At 30.2% G+C, this 20,290-nt stretch overlaps 1 protein-coding gene across 3 annotated transcripts; it reads right to left on the bottom strand.

Annotated features, from left to right (window-relative positions):
• Nucleotides 1–85: 85 nt before the first annotated feature.
• Nucleotides 86–1,814, bottom strand: LOC107953764 (late embryogenesis abundant protein D-34-like). 3 transcript variants are annotated; one of them, XR_001699315.2, is made up of 3 exons: nucleotides 1,049–1,812; nucleotides 593–968; nucleotides 86–497 (listed from the first exon to the last, which is right to left on the bottom strand). XR_001699315.2 is itself a non-coding variant. In XM_016889167.2 (2 exons), the coding sequence occupies exons 1-2, from the start codon at nucleotides 1,574–1,576 to the stop codon at nucleotides 684–686; spliced, it is 813 nt and encodes a 270-aa protein (XP_016744656.1). In that variant the 5' UTR covers nucleotides 1,577–1,814; the 3' UTR covers nucleotides 86–683. The 3 variants fall into 3 exon arrangements, 1 of the variants encoding a protein (XP_016744656.1); XR_001699316.2 differs by having other exon boundaries at nucleotides 86–486; XM_016889167.2 differs by having other exon boundaries at nucleotides 86–968; nucleotides 1,049–1,814.
• Between the last annotated feature and the right edge of the window lie 18,476 nt (nucleotides 1,815–20,290).

The following is a 20,290-nucleotide window of genomic DNA, read 5'->3' as shown; positions in this document are numbered from 1 at the left end:
TAAACTACAGACTTTATTTATTTTTTGCCATGTTTTTATTCAACTTATAAATATTATTAGATTTAATAGCACTCTTACTGTGAATGTGATGATGAAAATGAGTTTCTTTTTCACAATTTAATTGAAGGCTCAATTTCTAATTTAATCAAGGTAGGAAGATTCACAGGTAAAACGGCTTCGATACAGAAAGTTGAAGACAGCTACACGAGCCACCGTACAACCCAGATGGAGTCTTACGCTAATAAAACTCGGACGATAAAGATTCGGTTGTGGTCCTTAAAAAAGTCTACCATATAATATATAAATATGTAAGACAAGCATCAAGGCGTATGAATGTCCCTGTTTAACTTCGCAGCTGTCGCCATGGTATCCACCACTCCTCCAGCCGTGGCTATCACGTCAGCTTTGTTTCTTTTCTTCGCCCCTCTCATCTCTTCTGCATCTTCATTTTTCACCGTTTTAACCGTAGGCAGCTTTTCCATAGATCTTGTACACATCTCGAAGAAAATTCAAAAAATAATAGTTTTTGAAAATTAATTAATAATAACAAACAATCCAACCAAATGACCTCGTGATTGATCTTTAAACTTACCGATGAAATATCTGATATAGTGATCTTATTATGACAATAAGTCGTACGGTCGTTGAAAGTGGCAGCAGCTTGAGCTCTAGTGCCAAGACCACTATGTTGAGTTCCTGCTGCTAGCAGCCCTCGCTTTAGCCACTCGTATTGTAGCGGCATCACCTTGTTCAACCGGTTTGTCACCAACAGAGAGGATTGTTGCCTCCAAAGCTTCTCTAATGGCGATGCCACTTTGATCAACAACATCACCCGTGGTGGGAGCCGCAGCCGGGGACAGAGATGGAGCTGTCCATTGAACATTTATTATCGTTGGAGATGGAGATGGAGATGGAGAAAGGGTAATTCCTCGCAAATCATATGGATTATACTGACACTCACATACCATCTGCTCCAGAAAAAAAAATCAATCCATTAGGTTTTAAATATAATTATAACAGCTTGTCTGAAAATGGCATATGAAATTACATGGTCAGCAATAGCTTCGTTGACAACAAGTTTCCCTTGGGCATCTGTTGATTTAGATACAGCTACGTCTTCTCTTTCGACCATTTCGTTGCTCTCATCGGGACCAACAACACCGACTCTTAGGTTGGCAGTAGCTGCAGAATACATGACAGCATTAGCTCCGGTATCCAGTGGCTTTCTCAGCACTTCAGTCTCTGCCTCGAGCATAATAGCTACATCTCGTGGTGCAATAGTTTTAGATGCCAATCCGCTTGTAACATCAAAAACATCACCATACTTGATACCTTCCTGGTTGGAAAGTTGGTCGGCTTGGGGCTTTATGGGCTGTCCCTGGCTCATTTCTTTTGTGTGGAATTCGTGAGAAAAAGCAGTAACTGTGGAAGGTTTAAGAGATGGCATTCGAGTTGAATTAAGTGTTACAGGTTTTAGATAGTGAAGGTGACGTTTGGAGGTCGAGTTGACAAGGGGTGGTGCGGGTGGTAGTCGGGCTCCATATCTAGCTACCAGATGCGAACCAGAGTGACACATGACAGAGGATAAATGCTAAGTTGCTGAAACAAAGTTGATCGTTTCGGCATATACACTAGGCTGGGTCCAAGCTTTAAGAACGCCGAATCATTTAGGCCCCTCAACCTTGGGATGGATTTGGGCTTATCAAGTAAATAGTAATGTTGGATTTGGGCTTATCAAGTAAATAGTAATGTGATTGTTTCTTTCTTAATGTTAATATTTATAGGTTAGATTTATTTAACATCTTTTTTTTAGATATTAGGCAATTTGTTTTTATTTCACAACAAAATAAAATTAGAAAGAGTCAAAGTCATTGAGTTTAAAGTTGAAGATTGTCTGAAAATTGCTTTAAACTGTTTTTTAAGGCATTAAAAGAATCAAAGCTTATCTAACCAAACTTAGGTGGGATCCCTCCATTTGCATCATTGCAAGCAATCATATTACAGTACGAAGTTTGTTCACTAAACACATTATATTTTTATTAAATAATATTTTCCCAGTTTTTATGCTATTATATTAAGTAAATTACAAATTCTAATGAATTAAATTTATCAAATAAATGTTAACTATTAGATTTTTTTATGAATTAAATTACATATTTTTATAGAACTTAATAAAATTTTATTAAGTTTAGTTTTATAGTTTTAAAGGATTAAATTAAAAAAAACATTATTTTTGGAAGTTAAAATAAAATTTTTCATTTTAAGAGAGTTAAGACTACTTCCAGCCCTCTAATGCCATCTTTGTTATAATAGATCGATTGTATTACCACTACTAATGAGTTCAAACTCAAACCCTTCAAAATATAAGAAAATAATATGGTAGTGTTTGGAGAGCCACATAATAATTGAATTTAAATATAATTGCTTGTAATTACATAAGAGTGACATGTTTAGGTAATCATTGTAATTGATGGGTCCCACCAAATTGGGTGTAATTAGGTCACCCCAATTACACTTTTCAATTCTTAGGGAATGAGATTAGAGTAATTACATAGATAATTATTTAATATTGCGTTATTAACAAAGCAATGGTGGTTTGGGTTTTAGGAGTTTAGCCAAATTTAATATTGCGTTATTAGCGAAGCAAGGGTGGTGTTTGTCATGTTATCCAAATTCGTTATTAGCCCCCACTTTGAAAGAAAAATATTACCCGGATTCTAATTTCATGAATTTGAGTTTAGAAACAAACCTTTTTTACCTAGAAGAGTGTTTGCGTAGTGAAAGTATTGCATCAATCAGGCATGTGTTGGAGGGTGGGAACGAGAACCAGTATATAGATATAGAACGATGAATGGGTGCCAAGTTTAGAAAACTACAAGCTTCAAAGAAATCCAATATATCAAAACCCAAGCATGGTTTCTAAACTAATTGATCAAAATCTGGGGGAGTGGAAAGAAGATTTGATTACCAGTATTATGTATGATGAAGAGGCCACAAAAGTCTTGAACATCCATCTTTCTTGCCATTCTCATGATGATAGGAAAGTGAGGAGAGGAGAAGCGACAGGGGAGTACACTGTGAGAAGTGGATACAAGGTGCTTTTACAGGAGTCTAGTAATATCTCGCCTAATCTCTACCAAATTACATCTAGACAGTTTTACAAGAGGCTATGGCAGATTGAGCTACTGAAAAAAATAAAAATTACATCCTAGAGAATCTACAAAAAATATATTCCCACTTATAGTAACCTACAAAAAAGAATATTGAGGGATTAGGCAGCATGTCCCCGATGTTCTGATGGAAAGGAGACCTTGAACATGTGTTTCGATATTACACATCTGTCAAGGAAATATAGAGTAAGTTAAAAATACAATGGCCTCAAGATAAGTCGAATGAGGGATTTAGACAATGGATAGACTGGTTGTTCTCTATGCATTCGAAGGATAAATGCAGGGAAATAACATGTGCAATCTGGGCTATTTGGGGGAACAGAAACAGACAGGTGCATGAAGGGAGACATCGACCAAACACAAAAACGGTACATTTTATCACATCGTATGTACAAGATATTGATGAGATCAATGTTCTTTTACCTAGAAGATGGATTCAATTAGAGAGATGGAGACCACCAGAGCCACCTTTTGTTAAGATAAATTTTTATGCATCTTTTCTAGGCATTTTGAATAAATCTTGTTCGGGGTTAGTGGGATGAGTTTCAGAAGGTAAGATTATGGGTTCAATATTGATAATAAACTACCATATACCTATCCCTTTTGCAACTAAAGCATTATTCTGCCTTCAAAGAGTCCAAATGGGTCTGGATCTTGGGTTCAAGAAAGTGGTTGTTGAAAGAGAAAACCTCATAATGATTAGGAAACTACAGACACAATGACAAGATGATTTTGTGATAAGTGCTTACATTGAAGATGCAAAATGAGCCAATCAAGGATTTGAGGAATACATGTTTAGGTATATCGACAGAAAGGCAAATAAAACAAGTCATTAACTACCTATAGAAGGCATAAGAGGAGGATGAACTATTTATCTGACTGATATAATGCCTTCGTCAGTGATGGAAGTGGTGGAAAGAGATAATTGGTGGTCAGAGATGACGGAACAACAAGGAAATGGTAATCGGTAACCAGATCTGGGGTTGTTCGAAGGGGAAAAGAGAAAGGTTAATGAAGAATGTAACACGCCTAACCCGTATCCGTTGCCAGAACAGGGTTATGGAGTATTACTAGAATTTATAGAACTTTTACAGATAATTCATGTCATTTACTATTCATATCCGGAAATCATCATATTATCCCTTGAATGGACCATTAAGGCCCAATTTAAACATTAGAAACTAATCGGGACTAAATCAGGATCTCAGAAAATTTTTCACAAAATTTAAAAAAAAAAATTCTTATATGCAAGGCACATACGCCCGTGTGACCATAGGACACACCCGTGCCACAGGCCGTGTCCAACCCCATGTAACTCTTTGACTTGTGCTACACAGCCAGCCACACACCGTGTTCTAGGTCATGTGTCACACACAGCTGAGACACACGCCCGTGTATCTGCCCGTGTGCCATATTCTGAGCATTTTGTTTCTCAAATTTAAAATGCAGGGGACACACGACCAAACTACATGCCTATATGCTAGACCGTGTGTCACACACGTGTTTACCCGTGTGGACAAAATAAAGTCATTTCCTAGCTTTATTTCTCACCCAAATTTGCCATTAACCTACAACAATATATTTGCCAACCATTTCAAGTCATATAAATCAAGCAAATTCTATCATCTAATATGATATATCATTACATGTATTCATGTTTATATCCTTATTTTTTTATAAACACATTTATTTAACATAATTCAATCAAATCAAACCACATACATATAAGTTAAACATGATATGATATATATATAACCCTATTAAAATTTGTCAAAACAAACCACTATTAGCCATTCCAATGGCTAAGTTACAACAACTATTTTCATGCCAACATTGGCCAAGATAACCTATACATGCCATTATATCAAAATAAGATTACTTTTTATACCAAAACAAGATGATGGATAGTGTGATGTTGCTCCGACCAACCTCCAACCTTTACGAGCTTCCGAGCACTATAAATAGAGAAAATAAAATCTAGTAAGCATTTAATGCTTAGTAAGTTCGTATAACAGAAAATAAATTTACCAATCACATTCATTATAATAAGCATACAATAACATGCTTTCCATCAATTTGGAAAATTTGCCTAATTACATACACTCAATTAAGCAAATTAGTCACAATATTCACATATACATCAAGTAAGTATAGATAAGCTTATCATGTTACAAACTTTCAGGTATTTCGGGATCATTCGAAATATAATTCATTTAATCTTATAATTTCTCATTTTAGGGATTTATCCATTGAATTATTGAAATTTCGATGGATACTCAAGGTGTACAAAACTATAAACCGTCAATTCATAATCAGGGGTACCCATTAGGACACGTAATCAAAAAGCACACTCTCGAGCCACATATCAGGATGCTCAAAAGAGCCATGTAACAGGACACTTATCTGGAATAATCAGGAAACTTATGAGAGTTTTACTCAGGGAGCTCATAGAGCTTAACAGATAACTCTGAAGAGTTAATATTAGGGAGCACCGGATAAGGTAACAGGGAGTCCAAGCGAGCCATGTCAGAAAGCCCATAATAGCTTATATCAGGACACTCACGTAAAGCTGTGTTTGTGTCCGCATTATATGCTGGATCACAACCGATCAAATCATGTAATAGGACGTTCATATAGAGTTGTAGTGCGCAACACATGCAAAATCACTACCCATTGGGATGCTCGCAGGAACTATATAACATGATGCTCGAGAAGGCTATATCAGGATTACTCGTCTGAGCTAAATCCTGTTTGCAACATATGCAGATTCACATTCAAAATGGGAAATTACATATATCCATCGAATTTCATTATTCAAAAAGAACTTGACATTTATTCAAGTTATGTCGGGCATATAATTTATTTCATACTTTAAAAATTTATAATTTGTACAATCACATAATACATTTAATACAATCATATAAATAATACAATTCAGTTACACGAACTTACCTTAATAGTCGTTCGTACAAGAAATTCTACTAATCTGAAACTTTTTCTTTTCCTCGATCTAGCTTCAAATTTGAGTTTTCCAGATCTATATAAATGAATTTAATCATCAATTTATCACATTTCATATTCAATTGGATTCAATTTACACCCTAGGAAAAATTATCATTTTGCCCCTAAACTTTTCATAAATTCCAATTTCATCCCTAGACTCAGAAAATTAAATTCATGCAATTTAATCCTTATTCCAAGCCTAACCGAAATTTTAGTATAACATTTACAGCACATGTATTCCATAAAATTTAGAATTTTTCTTCAACTTTCACATCTTTACAATTTAGTCCTTAAATCATAGTTTCATCAAAATTCACTTTGTAAAAGTTGTTTATCTATCAACAACCTTTCATTTTCTACCTTAAGTTTCAAATTTTCAGCATATTCATTCATGGAAAAACTTTGTTACTTTGATAACTTTTTAAATTAATCCCCAAAATAGATAGATTAGACTATCTCGATCTCAAAAATATAAAAATTACTAAAAACGAGACAAGAAAACATACCTAATTAAGCTTGATTAGTTTCCCTTCTCTCTTCTAGGGTTTCCATGCAAATTTTTGGGAAGATGATGAAAATAAGATGATATTTTTTTATTATAATCTTTTAATTAATTCAATTTCTAATTTAGTCCTTAGCCTTTTTGTAATTTTCCATGGATGAATCACCAAAAATATCTACTAACTTTTCTTTAATGGTCTAATTACCATATAAGGACATCAAATTTTGAATTCCATGGCTATTTAATCCTTCTAGCTACTTAGAATTCAACTTTTGCATTCTATGCAATTTGGTCCTTTATATAATTAAGCACATAATTGATAAAATTTTCTTATCAGAATTTTCATGTAACAATCCTATCATAATACAAATCATGCTATAATATTAAAATAAATTTTCTTTCCAGCTCGAATTTGTGGTCTCGAAACCACTATTTTGATTTCACTAAAAATGGGTTATTACAAAGAAAGTCTCTTTAACTTCCATTATTGAAAAGAGACATTTTTGTTTCTAAAGAACTGCTGGTTTTTCATTTTCTAAATGCCCTTGGGGATGGTGTGGAGCTCTTTTCTAGGTTGGGTCTTTATTGTGGTTTTTTAGGCTGAATTTTGTTGGGTTTTGATTTCTTTTCTGGTTATAAGTCACTTCTTTTGCTAACAACAATAAATGACCCGGTTCGTCTTCAAAAAAAATTATACTATAAGCATGAATATATATATAAGTGTTTGGATAGTTATGTCTAAAAATTTCTTATATTATAAATCCTAAAAAATATATTATGAAAATATTTTTTATATTTTATAAAGATATAACAAATATATATTATTTAAATCCTAAAAAAATCTAAAGTTACAGCCAAAAATTTTATTATAAAAATATTTTAATGTTATAAAAGTGTTATAAAATATTTATTTATAAAAAGTCATAGCTAAGAAATATAGACTATTTATGTGTCTATGACTTTTTATGTGTCCATACTATATTATAAAAATAATATACTTATTCATAAAACAATATTATAATTTTTTTATCATAACTTATTTATAAAAAATAATTTTCTAAAGTTAAGGAAAAAATTATATTATTTATAAGAAGTATTATGAAAGTTTTCAATAACTTATAAAAACTTTTTTTTTATAAAGGTTATACATTATAAATTTTATATTGGTTTTTACTTAATTTATGTAATATAAAAGGGATAAAACTTAGCATAAGTCTTTCTCCAAACCAAGCTTATATAAGTTTTTATAATTAAAGCTAGAGACTATTTGGATTGTGAACCCAAATGTTTTACGGTTGATGCTAATTATGCAAATAAAAAAGATTTTCTTGCACCATATCGTGAGGTATGATACCATTTGAAAGAGTGATGCTAGATACAAGCACCATAGATAGCTCATGAACTCTTTAATTTGAGATATTTAAGGCTTCAAAATGTGGTTAAGATGACATTTGATATTTCTCATATTAACAACATCACCTTGGTATGTGTTGGGGATCGACTCAATTAAACAACGAACAAGTAAAACAATAGCAAAAGAAACTAAGAAATTGAACATACAAATTTAACGTGGAAAAACCCTACCAAAGAGGATAAAAAAACCACGGGCAAAGATAATTTTACTATAATGACAAAAAGAACGAATAGCACAAAAGATAGAGATAAAAACTAAACCTCGAAACCCGAAAACAAAGAACCCTCAAAACGTAAACACAAAATTCTCCAAAAGTGGTATGAGTCATAATATTTTAATGGGTGTATTTTCTAAGGTTGTAAAAGAGCCTATTTATAGGCTAAATTTATAGGTCAAATAAAAAATAATAATCTAGACTAATCAGAGTTCAACTAAAACAAATAAACAGAGTTTAATTGGGAGGTTATCTTTTAAATTTGACAAAAACACATGGCATACTCAACAAATATCCACCTTGACTCGTTTTTCCACAACGTCATCTTTGCCAAGCCTACCACGGGCCTATCTTGAACTATGTAGGGAATTAACTGAGTCTAATCTATGATTAGAAGGTAAAAGACTTCCAGCCTTTGACTTTTGCACTGCCAAATCAAAACTAACACGGGTTTGATTTTCACGAACAAAGCATCTTAACTTTTCAAAATCTGCATCTAAAAGAGAACCTCTCTTCAACGAAATGGCTATACCTTTTTTCCTTCTATGACCAAGTTTTCTTTGTTCCAAACGAGTTGATTTCGACTCTGTAACAAACGAGGGACGTCTGGTTTCACCAGTCATTGTAGAATCTTCCAGAATATAAAGACTATCGATCTTTTTACCTTTTAACAAAACGAGAGTCCCACGAGACATATTAATGTCGCTCGACTCGATGTTGATTCTACAGCCTTTTGAGTCTAAAATACTCAAGGAAATGAGATTCTTTCGTAAATCAGGTACATACCTGACATCTGAGAGTGTCGTAATCTTCCCATCGTGTATCATAATTTTAAAATTACCAATATCACTTACCTTACTGGATGAATTGTTTCTCATGTGCACAAATCCACGTTCAACCAAACTGTATGTGGAGAACCATTCCCTATAGAGACACATGTGGAAAGAACATCCCGAATCTAAAATCCACTCAGACGTAAGCTCGGAGCTACCGCCCATTGACACTAATAAGAAATCATCACCGCTTTCGTTGAACCAAATTAGCACCACTACATCTATAATGCCCCTAACCTGAATCTGTCATCGGAATAGAGTTACGGAGCATTACTGGAGTTACCAATTTATTTATTAGACATTTTATTTCATCTGGCGTTTAAAAAAAATACAATTCAAGATACATAAACTTACCTCGTTGCTTGTTCATGTTTATAATTTCATTAATCTGATAACTTTTCTTTTCCACGTTCAAGTCTCGTATTTGAGTCATCAGGATCTTTATAAATAAATTTGATAATTGTTTTCATTTATTTTATGTTCTAACACATTCAATTAATGCTCTAAACAAAATTATCATTTTGCCCCTAAACTTTTAATTAATAACGATTTCATCCATAGGCTCAGAAAATAAAATTCTTACAGTTTTAAATAATAATATAATCCATTTCATGCAAAATGGTCATTTCCAACATTTTTACAAAATTACCCATAAAGTTTTACTTTTATTCAATTTAGTCCCTGAACCTAAAACATACAAATTAGTCATGCTAGTTGAATATTCATAAATATTTTCCTCCTCCTCCTCTCGATTCCACATCCTTAATTTATATCACATGCTATAAATAACATTATCAATAATTTCACTATTTACTTATATGTATATTCAAAACTGTCTATTTGAGTCATAGTCACTAAATTATTTATATCTTGAACTATAAAACTCTAAATTAAGATCCGTTAATTTTCCCTAAAGCTATACTTATATATCTTCTTACCATAAAATTTTTAGAATTTTTGGTTTAGCCAATAAGTACAGTTTATTCTTTAAAGTCACATCTATTCTGTTGTCTGACAGTTTTTCTCTTTACTAAAAATTAATTATCTCCTCGTACAGGATTCAAATGATGTTCCCGTTTATTTCTCTTGAAAATAGACTCATTCAGGATTCTAAAAATATAAATTTAAGCCCATAATTATTTTTCTCCAATTTTTTATGATTTTCCAAAATCAGAATAGGGGAACCCGAAATCATTCTAACCCTGTCTCATAAAATTTATTATATCTCAAAATTTACAATTTCATTGCTTAAATTGTTTCTTCTATGAAAAACTAGACTCAGTAAACTTTAATTCCATATTTTATTCAACCTCTAATTCAATTTTCACAATTTTTGGTGATTTTTCAAAATTTGACTACTGCTGCTGTTTAAGACTGTTTTAGTGCAACATATTGATTACCAAGTTTATAACACCCTTATTTCCATTCTCTACCATATTTCCCATCATTTTCTCTTATTTCCCTTCACTAATATATCAAGAACATAGAACCTTATATAAGAAAACTCTACCTTAACATCATTTTCATGCTTTGATATTACCTTACCTGAGAAACTCTACTTAAAATATATTGAAATCTTAAAGTTCTTACCTTGTCCTATTGATTTCAATCTTTAACTTGATTTTTCTCTCTCCTCCAGCTTCTATTTCTTGAATCCAACTTGATATTCTAACTCCCCTTAGTCTCCTTAACATTTTTCTCTCTTGGTAGCTATGGAAATTCTTTTGATTTCTAGGTGAAATGGTGAATTTTTTGTGAAAGGATTAAATTGTAAAGAAAGGAAAGTTTCTTCTTCTCTTTTCCTTCTAACGTGGGATGCATGGAAATGGATGGTGTTGTTCCCTCTCTTCTTTTTTTCTTTCCACACACACACATATATATATACTAAATAAAATAATAAAATAATAATAAATATCTTATTAAATATTAATAAAATAATAATTTTCTAATTAAATAATTATAAAATATCATCAACATATCATTACTTTCTAGATTTCTCTATCTTCCAATTGACCATTTTTCCCTTTGTGATCTTTTAAAATTCCATCCTTGAGTCATCACTTAATTTGGTAAAATTGCTATTTAGTCCCTCATAATTCTTCACCTATTCAATTTGGTCATAATTCATCCATTTTTCTTAGTTTCTAGATCATTCCACCCATAAAATATTTGCACTATTGGTCTTTTAATTTTTTTATATTTACACTTTAACCCCTTAAATTTTAAGTATTTACTCTTGGGAAAAAACTTTTGTCACTTTTACAATTTAGTCTTTTCTTGAATTAATATGTCATAATATACTTCCCAATGACATAACACAAATTTCCTCTTCTTTTCACTTTATTTCCTCATTTTACTATATCAAGGATAATATATTACTGTAGAAATTTTCGGGGTGTTACAACATCTTTCTCGTTACTCTTAGCAGCCCTTTTATTTCGCAGTTTATAATAATATGCTTTGACGTGACCTAACTTCTTACAATAGCGGCACCTTTTGTCTTGTTTTTTTTACGCTACCAAAATAGAAGTTTGTCTATCTGCCTTGTTATCCGAGCCAAAATCATCGTTGAGTTTGTCTTTACTCAACAAATGACCCTTCATATCCTCAAAAAAGAGTTTGTCTCTATCATAAATTAGAGTCTCCTTGAAAAACTTGTACGAAAAGGGTAAAGAGCACAATAATAGCATAGTCTGATCTTAATAATCAATCTTAACCTTAACATTCTTTAAATCATTCAAAAGAGTAATAAATTGACTAATGTGATCTCTAAGAAGCTCACATTCGTTCATGTGAAATGTAAATAGACGTTGTTTTAACACAAAATGATTAGCCAGAGACTTAGTCGCATAAAGTGTTTCTAACCTATTCCACAAGGCGGATGAAGTTTTCTCTATCAATACCTCCTGCAATACCTTATTCACGAGGCACAACTGGATTGCAGACAGGGCCTTTTCATCAAGCTCTTCTCATTCTGTTTAATCTAGACTCTTAGGCTTTTTCCCAGTAACGACCTTTTCCAGGCCGGTCTAAACTAAAATTGTCATCATCTGAACTTGCCATAGATTAAAATTTGCGACACCGTCAAACTTCTCAATGTCAAACCTTGTTGTTGACATCTTTGAACAAGCTGATCCACGAAAATTGAACTAGCTCTTGATATCACTTGTTGGGGATCTGTAACACCCCCTACCCGTATTCTGAGCCTAGAATAGGGTACGAGGCATTACCAAACTTAATATGATCAATCATGTAAAAAAATCAGCCATAAAATTTTTTCTAAATTAAAAACTTTCATACATATGTTTAACGTCCCTTATATGGGCCTACGGGGCCCAAAACATACATTCAGGGTGGTTCGGGACTAAACCGTAAACATATGAAACTTTTGCAACACTTAGAAAATTTTCACACTTTGGAGAGTCACACGCTCGTGTTTTCAACCCGTGTAACTCTCTGTTTATAACTTCATCACCCTTGTCAGTCGTACACTTCATAAAAATAACAAGAAACGTGTATGGGCTTAATTCTCATTCAATTTCTCATATATATATACACAATTTCACGTTATGTAATCATACAACATATATCAGCCATATCTTTGTAATCTAAATATATTTTCATAACAACTTATCTTGATTTCAGACTATTTCATATTTAAGCTTAAATAACCAAAGTATTTGAAATATCATCTTTATGCAAATAGTACACATGAGGTATATAATTCTATAATTATGAATAAACACATTTATCAAACATTTTCCATATTCATATATCAATAACCGTCGTTTTCATGAATTCCGAGTTCAATTTCATAATTATTTGTCTCGTGTTCAATTTATTCCATATCGGAATTTTATTCATTAAAACATTTGAATTATCAATACATATGGACAGTACATTCAAGATGAACAATTATATAATCACAAATGAATTCATTTATCAACCAAGTTCTATACTCGTATCTTATCAACTCGTACTTCCTTGTATCACATAATTCCATGTAACACTTACCAAATTTTGTCAAATTAGTGAACGTCTTACGGAATTGAGTACTTCGTTTTCTCGATGCCATAGTTCAACTATGGTCTTATACATCTTCACATAATGATGCCATAGCCCAGCTATGGTGTTACACATATTCATATATCGATGCCATAGCCTAGCTATGGTCTTACACAAATCACATATCTCACTGATGCCATATCCCAGATATGGTCTTATACAGATGCCATATCCCAAATATGGTTTTATACGGAAATCACTTGTCACTTGTCACTTGTAGCCGAAGCTACCACTATTCACTGATCAGGTAGCCGGAGCTACCATTTTTCACTGATCAGGTAGCCGGAGCTACCACTTTTCACTGATCAGGTAGCCTGAACTACCACTTTTCACTGATCAGGTAGCAGAAGCTACCACTTTTCACTGATTAGGTAGTTGAAGCTACCACTTTTCACTTGTCATTTGTCATTGATCAGATAAGTGTAGCCGAAGCTATCACTTATCACTTTCACTTTTCCTTGATCAGATAAGTGTAGCCGAAGCTATCACTTATCACTTGTTGCCATGGTCCAAACATGGTCTTTTCCTTCAATTCATCTTGTCACTGAAGTGAAATGCTCAATTTGATCATTTATTCAATTTTCATGCTTTTACATTATTCACGATTTTATCATCAATACATATGAAATAACACATCATGAAATTCATAAAATTAACAAATAATCACTAAAATTTAGCCATATAAACTCACAAGTTCAATTTTTATATTATAACGATAATCATAATTTCATAATAAATATACCAAATAAAACATTATATCATTTCTAATCCAACACTTATCGATTATAATCGGGCATGTGATCAATTTATACACGAGTCATTCATATATTTTTGTATATTTTCCTCCTCCTCCTCTCCATCCACATCCTTAGTATAAACAACACACTTGTAGGTAACATTATCCATAATTTTCACTATCTACTTATGTGAATATTCAAGTTGTCCATCTGTGTCATAGTCACTAAATTATTTTTATCTTGAGCTACAGAACTCCAAATTAAGATCCATAAATTTTCTAAGAAACTAGACTCATATGTATCTTACCATAAAAATTTCATAATTTTTGGTTGGGCCAATTAATACAGTTTATTCATTGAAGTCTCCCCTGTTCTGCTGTCTGACAGTTCCGACCCTTCTTCACTAAAAATTAATTATCTTCTCGTACAGAATTCGAATAATGTCCTCGTTTATTTCTATTAAAAATAGACTCATTCAGGATTCTAAAAATATAAATTTAAGCCTCTAATTATTTTTATCTAATTTTTTTATGATTTTCCAAATTCAGAACAGGGTAACCCGAAATCATTCTGACCTTATCTCACAAAAGTTATTGTATCTCATGATTTACAATTCCATTGCTTACATAATTTATTTTATAAGAAACTAGACTCAATAAGCTTTAATTTCATATTTTATTCATCCTCTAATTCGATTTCTAAAATTTTTGGTGATTTTTTAAAGTTAAACTACTGCTGCTGCCCAAAACAGTTTTAGTGCAAAATGTTGATTTCCATTTTATCCCAAATTTCACAATTCATACAATTCACTCCTTGCTCAATTAACCCCTCAATTAAGATAATTTTCTCAATTAATACTTTTTCTAGACATTATAAGTTATTTCATAACTATTGAAATTCATAATTTCCACATAAAACTCTAACTTCAAACTCTTTTACAATTAGGTCCCAAACATTCACTTTCTATTCAATTCTTTCAATAAAATCAGAATATAAACAATTTAAAGCTCTAATTTCATTCCAAATCATCATGTACTTCCAGCACTAATCCATAACAACTTCAAAAATTAGACATGGAATCAAAAACTAATGAAATAGTAAGTTGGACCCAATTGTAAAAATCCAAAAACATAAAAATTTGAAGGAGAAAGCAAGAATTAAACTTACATGAAGCTAGAGTATGAAAACCAGCGTGAACCCTCCTCCATGGCTGTTTTTCAGCTGATGAATATGAAGAGAAATGAAGAGAATTCTAGATATTCTAATTTAGTCCCATTTTTATTTAGCCAATTTTGTTAATTTTCCAATTTTGCCCTTATTTCACCCATTTCCTCAGCTATTGCCGCCCAAAATATCTCCTTTGGGCTTATTTGTACTTTAGGTCCTTACTCATTTGACAATTGAGCTATTTAATCCTTTTAGCAACTTTTACACCCTATTCAATTTAGTCCTTTTTATTTAATTAACCACCCAAACGTCAAAATTTTCTGACTAAATTTTATTACTACCTCACAACACTCCATAAACATTTCTAAAAATATTTATGGCTCGATTTATGAAGTCGAGGTCTCGATACCTCATTCTCGACCCAATTTACCTAATTAATTCTTTTAAATCACAAAATTCACTAATTCAAAAATGCTTTTATATTCACATTTGACTCATAGGTATTAATTTATTAAATTTTCAACTCACCCGTCGGATTTAGTGATCTCAAATCACTATTCCCGATACCACTGAAAATTAGGCTGTTACAGGATCGACCCGATTAAGCAACGAACAAGTAAAAAATAACGGAAGAAATTGAGAAATTGAACACACAAATTTAACACGGAAAAAATCCCTCCAAAGAGGATAAAAAAAATCACGAGCAAAGATAATTTTACTATAATGACAAAAGATGAAGATAAAAACTAAACCTCGAAACTCAAAAACAAAGAACCTTCAAAACGTAAACACAAAATTCTACAAAAGTGTTATGAGTTCTAATATTTTAATGGGTGCATTTTTTAAGGTTGTAAAAGAGCTTATTTCTAGGTTAAATTCATAGGTCAAATAATAATAAAATAATCTAAAATAATCAAAGTTCGACTGAAACAAATAAACAGAGATTAATTGGGAGATTATTTTTCAAATTTGACTGAAATACGTGGCATACTCAATAATATGTCATAAAAAACAAGATTAGATTGGACTAGTTGTTGCATATTTCACAACTTCAATTATAAGTGGAACTGAGATGATTCATACTTTGAAGAATACATGAAAAAAATAGATATTAATAATTTTAATTATGCAAATTCAAATTAAGATGATGACGAACTTAGTCAAGGACCAACATATGATAAAAATGAACATATATTAAATATTAAAGATGGAATAACCCAATAAATATGCACTAAAGCAATTGGATAAATTGCACATGATGTTTATTTTTCTTGTTATTTTTATTGGTAATCATATTATCAACTACGCTTTTAGATTAACATAATACATACGATAATTTGATTTTAATATTTGTTACTTATTTAGAAATTATTTTTATCTTATTAATATTTTTTTTAAAAGTATAACTTAAGTAATTACAATTTGTGCTACTAAACATAACATAAGGAGTTACGATGCAATTACACTTTGTTAGCTAAACATGTTTAGGAAATTACAATTCTTTGTAATAACAAGGAAGTGTAATTACTACTCTATGTTGTCCACAGAGATCCTATATGTTATTTTGAGCTCTATCAATTAAATTAAAACACATATCAAGGTAGTCAATACCGCACCAGTGTACCCATACTGATTTGTTTCAGTATACCGTTTTGGATTTACTGATATTTTAGAAAAATATATAATATATAAAATATTTAAATATATCAAATGAATTAGATTAAATAATTTCTAATATAAAAATATTAATTAATTATATAAAATACTCATCAATAAATTTTACAAATAAAATTTTATCATTTAACAAATCTAAAGTAAACAAGAAAAAACCATCCCACGCATTAAACCAAAAAAATAAATAAATATCCTCAACATTATTATAAAAATTTACAATAAAATAATCTTATAGTAAATATATAAAATGAAAGTTCAATAAAAACATATGCATAAAGTTGTGTTTGTAAAGCTTTTAAAAATTATCTTTTTTTTAATTATTTATTATATAAGTTATTTATCTTTTTATTATTTATTAATATTCTTACTTTAAATCTTAAAGTTACTCTTTTATTTCGGTTAAAGTTTAAATTTGATTGATAATTTTTTTAAACGGATAAAAAATAAAATATTTATTTATTTTTTAACGTTATTTATACACCACCGAGTCACATGTAAATGGAAATTAAAAAAAAAAAAAAAGGAAAGGAAAGGAAGCTTTCGGCGTGAGAACTTGTAAAAGCTCAATGAGACGATTTGCTTTCCTTTGCCAGCTTTTTTTTGTCCTTTTTCCGACCCACCAAGCAAAGAAAAGAACTACTTGGATACTAAATTTGTTCAATTTTCTGATCAAACGGTTTAAAGTAAAAGAGCAAGGCAGATGGGGGTAACACAGAGCGACACGCGTAAATTTGGTGGATGTGTTACATCAAAGAATCAGCGCCCTTTGCCTACTACACTCCAACCAAACCAACCACTACTACTCTTTTGTCCTCATCCCACGTAGCCATTACACTTTGATTTTGCTCACTTTTTATTAAGTTATAGTGTAAATTACTAAAATAGTCACTTCATTTATTTAAAATTACATTTTAGTCACTTATATCATCGTATTGTAATATTTTGGTATTTGAATGTAACATGTTAATTTTTTAGTGTTTAATTAGAATTTTAGAGTTGATTTAATAAGAATTTATAATTAGTTATTAACAATTAGCTTTCATTAAATCAACCTTAGAACTAGAATTAAATCACATTCATCGAATTGTATTCGAAATATTAAATATAAAATTACACAATTCACAATTAATACTAAATTTATTTTATTCTGAAAATCATCAAAACTTCAAACATAAAATATTAACAATTAACTTTTACCAAATTAACCTAAAACTACAAAAAAAAATTAAACATAGGTACCAAATAATATATTAAACCTTTAATTATTTTTTATATAATTTAAACTCAAAATAATTTTTTTTAAATTCTCATGGAATCAAAATTTTATTTTTCTTCTATATAGATATTTATAAATATATGTTTTACATAATTTTTTACTGGTGACATAGTCTATTATTTATAATTTTTTATTAATTATTTCAGATATTAATAATACATTTTTAAATTTTATAATCATAATTAAATAATACTTACGTGTTTCATTAATGTATTTTTAGTTTTTAAATATTAATTAAAAATATATATTAAATAGGATTCCAAATTTAGGGTGGGGGAAGAAAATGAGGATAGGCAGCAGCAGCATGAAGTTAAAAACTCAAAAAAAAAAAGAGCTTTAATTGAAGCTTTTTTTTAACCATAAAAGACTTTAAAATTGAAATTACACTTAAATTTGAAACAACCTCATTTTTATTATTCGAGTCAGTAAAAATTTAACTCGAATTGAACTCAAAAAATTAATTTAATTATTTAAATTGATTCAAAATTCTTTTTTTTTCCAAATCAATTTCATCCCTTACTGTAATAATGAAATAAAATGCAAATCGCCATTAAAACAAGAAACTCTATTTTAAAAATTTTATAGCTTAGCAACTCCTAACATTATTAGGAATGAGTAAAATTGTGTCGATTGAAAAAATTCGATAAAATTTAAATTTTGAATTAAATAGTTCGAATTAATTAAGTTATTCGGATCAACTTGAATAAAAAAATTAAATTTTTTGGTTTGACTCGAATATGAATTACACAATTCGAGTTATCTAAAAATCCAAATAAGAAAAGATAAAACTACGTCGCTTTGATAAATATTTATCTTTTCTAAAATTAAAAGTCAAAACCATTAAATTAAAAGGCAAAACTAGGTCATTTTGATAAATGTTTACCCAAGAACCTTTATTACGTAGTTAAATAATCTTGTATTTCATCTACTAGTTAAATAATTAGTTCATATAGACGCAACATTCAGTATAAATAATATGATTTGTTAACTCGACTTAACTTGACTTGACTTGATTCGATTCAATTCGAAAAATTTTTAAATTGAGTTCAATTATTAAAATAAAATTCTTCAACTCAACTGACTCGAAATTTTTTAACTCAGTTCGACTTGACTCGATTAAATGTTGACGCTTATACATTATCATTCAGGTTGCACATGCAGTAAGCCCATAATGGCTAAAATCCTTATTTAGTTGCACGTGTTTTGTGTTTAAAATAGTTATTTGTTTTTTTCCAAAATCGGTGCCCAAAGTTACTTCTTTATTCAAAGCTGCCTTTTTTTTTTCTCCAAACATCTCTATTGGATAAATTCCACTTTTTTTTTGCTTTGAACAAGGCAGTGTAAAATGATGTTTAGCAACATTTGATTTTTACATTTTATCAAATATATTATATTATTTTTATTTGATTTGAATGTAACATTTTATTAGTTGATTGATGGAAAATAAAATTAATTAAAAATATATTTTATTAGATTATTTTTTATAGAATTTATTTTTATTTATTTATTTTACTGTAAATAATTAAGGGTGAGCGTCCGATCGAATCGAATAAATAAATTTTGAGTTAATCGAGTTGATGATTTCTATTTTATCATCCTAACTCAATTTGAAATTTTTTCGAATCAAGTCGGGTGAGATGAAATTCAAATCGAATCAAATTGATTATATTTGTACGAGTTAAATTAAAAAAATGACTTTGAGTCCTAGTCACTGTCACCCATCATAATTAAATTTGTTATTAACTTTCATCCCCTCATAATTTATTTATTAATCTTTTATGTATGGGTTAGCTTATTTGCTTGTTAGTTGCTTCAATTATCTTCTAATTTTGTCACCATGTATTTTAAAATTTCAAAAATATATTAAATATAAAAAAGTGATTTTTTTAATAAAATTATTTTAAAGATAAAATGTGAAATTGATACAAACAAAAAATTTTAACACGAATATTTTATGACATCATTAATAATTTAATTTTAACATAAATTAATAAAGATTCGGTATTATTAAATAATTCAATAATATAAATAATAGATATATATATTCGGAAAAAAAAAAGGTTTTGGGAGTTTGCGGGAAAGTAAAAATTTTGGGGAGAAAAAAAAAGAAATTTTTTTGGGGGGTTGGGGGAAGTAAAAGTTTTTAATGGGAAATATAAGTTTTTTGGGGAAAAGAAAAGAAAAAAAATTTGGGGGTACAAGGGAAGTAAAATTTTTGAGGAAAAGTAAAAGGGT

This window comes from Gossypium hirsutum, chromosome A08 (genome assembly GCF_007990345.1).
Source record: "Gossypium hirsutum isolate 1008001.06 chromosome A08, Gossypium_hirsutum_v2.1, whole genome shotgun sequence".
Lineage (NCBI taxonomy): Eukaryota > Viridiplantae > Streptophyta > Magnoliopsida > Malvales > Malvaceae > Gossypium > Gossypium hirsutum.
The sequence above is the reverse complement of the archived record's forward strand: the minus strand, read 5'-3'. Positions and strand labels throughout refer to the sequence as shown.

Bases quoted from the DNA above. Each gene is read 5' to 3' on its own strand.
- LOC107953764 (XM_016889167.2), bottom strand. From the start codon at position 1,576: ATGTGTCACTCTGGTTCGCATCTGGTAGCTAGATATGGAGCCCGACTA. The intron at 969-1,048 runs GTAATTTCATAT...TTTCTGGAGCAG, and splicing joins ACGAAGCTATTGCTGACCAT to ATGGTATGTGAGTGTCAGTA.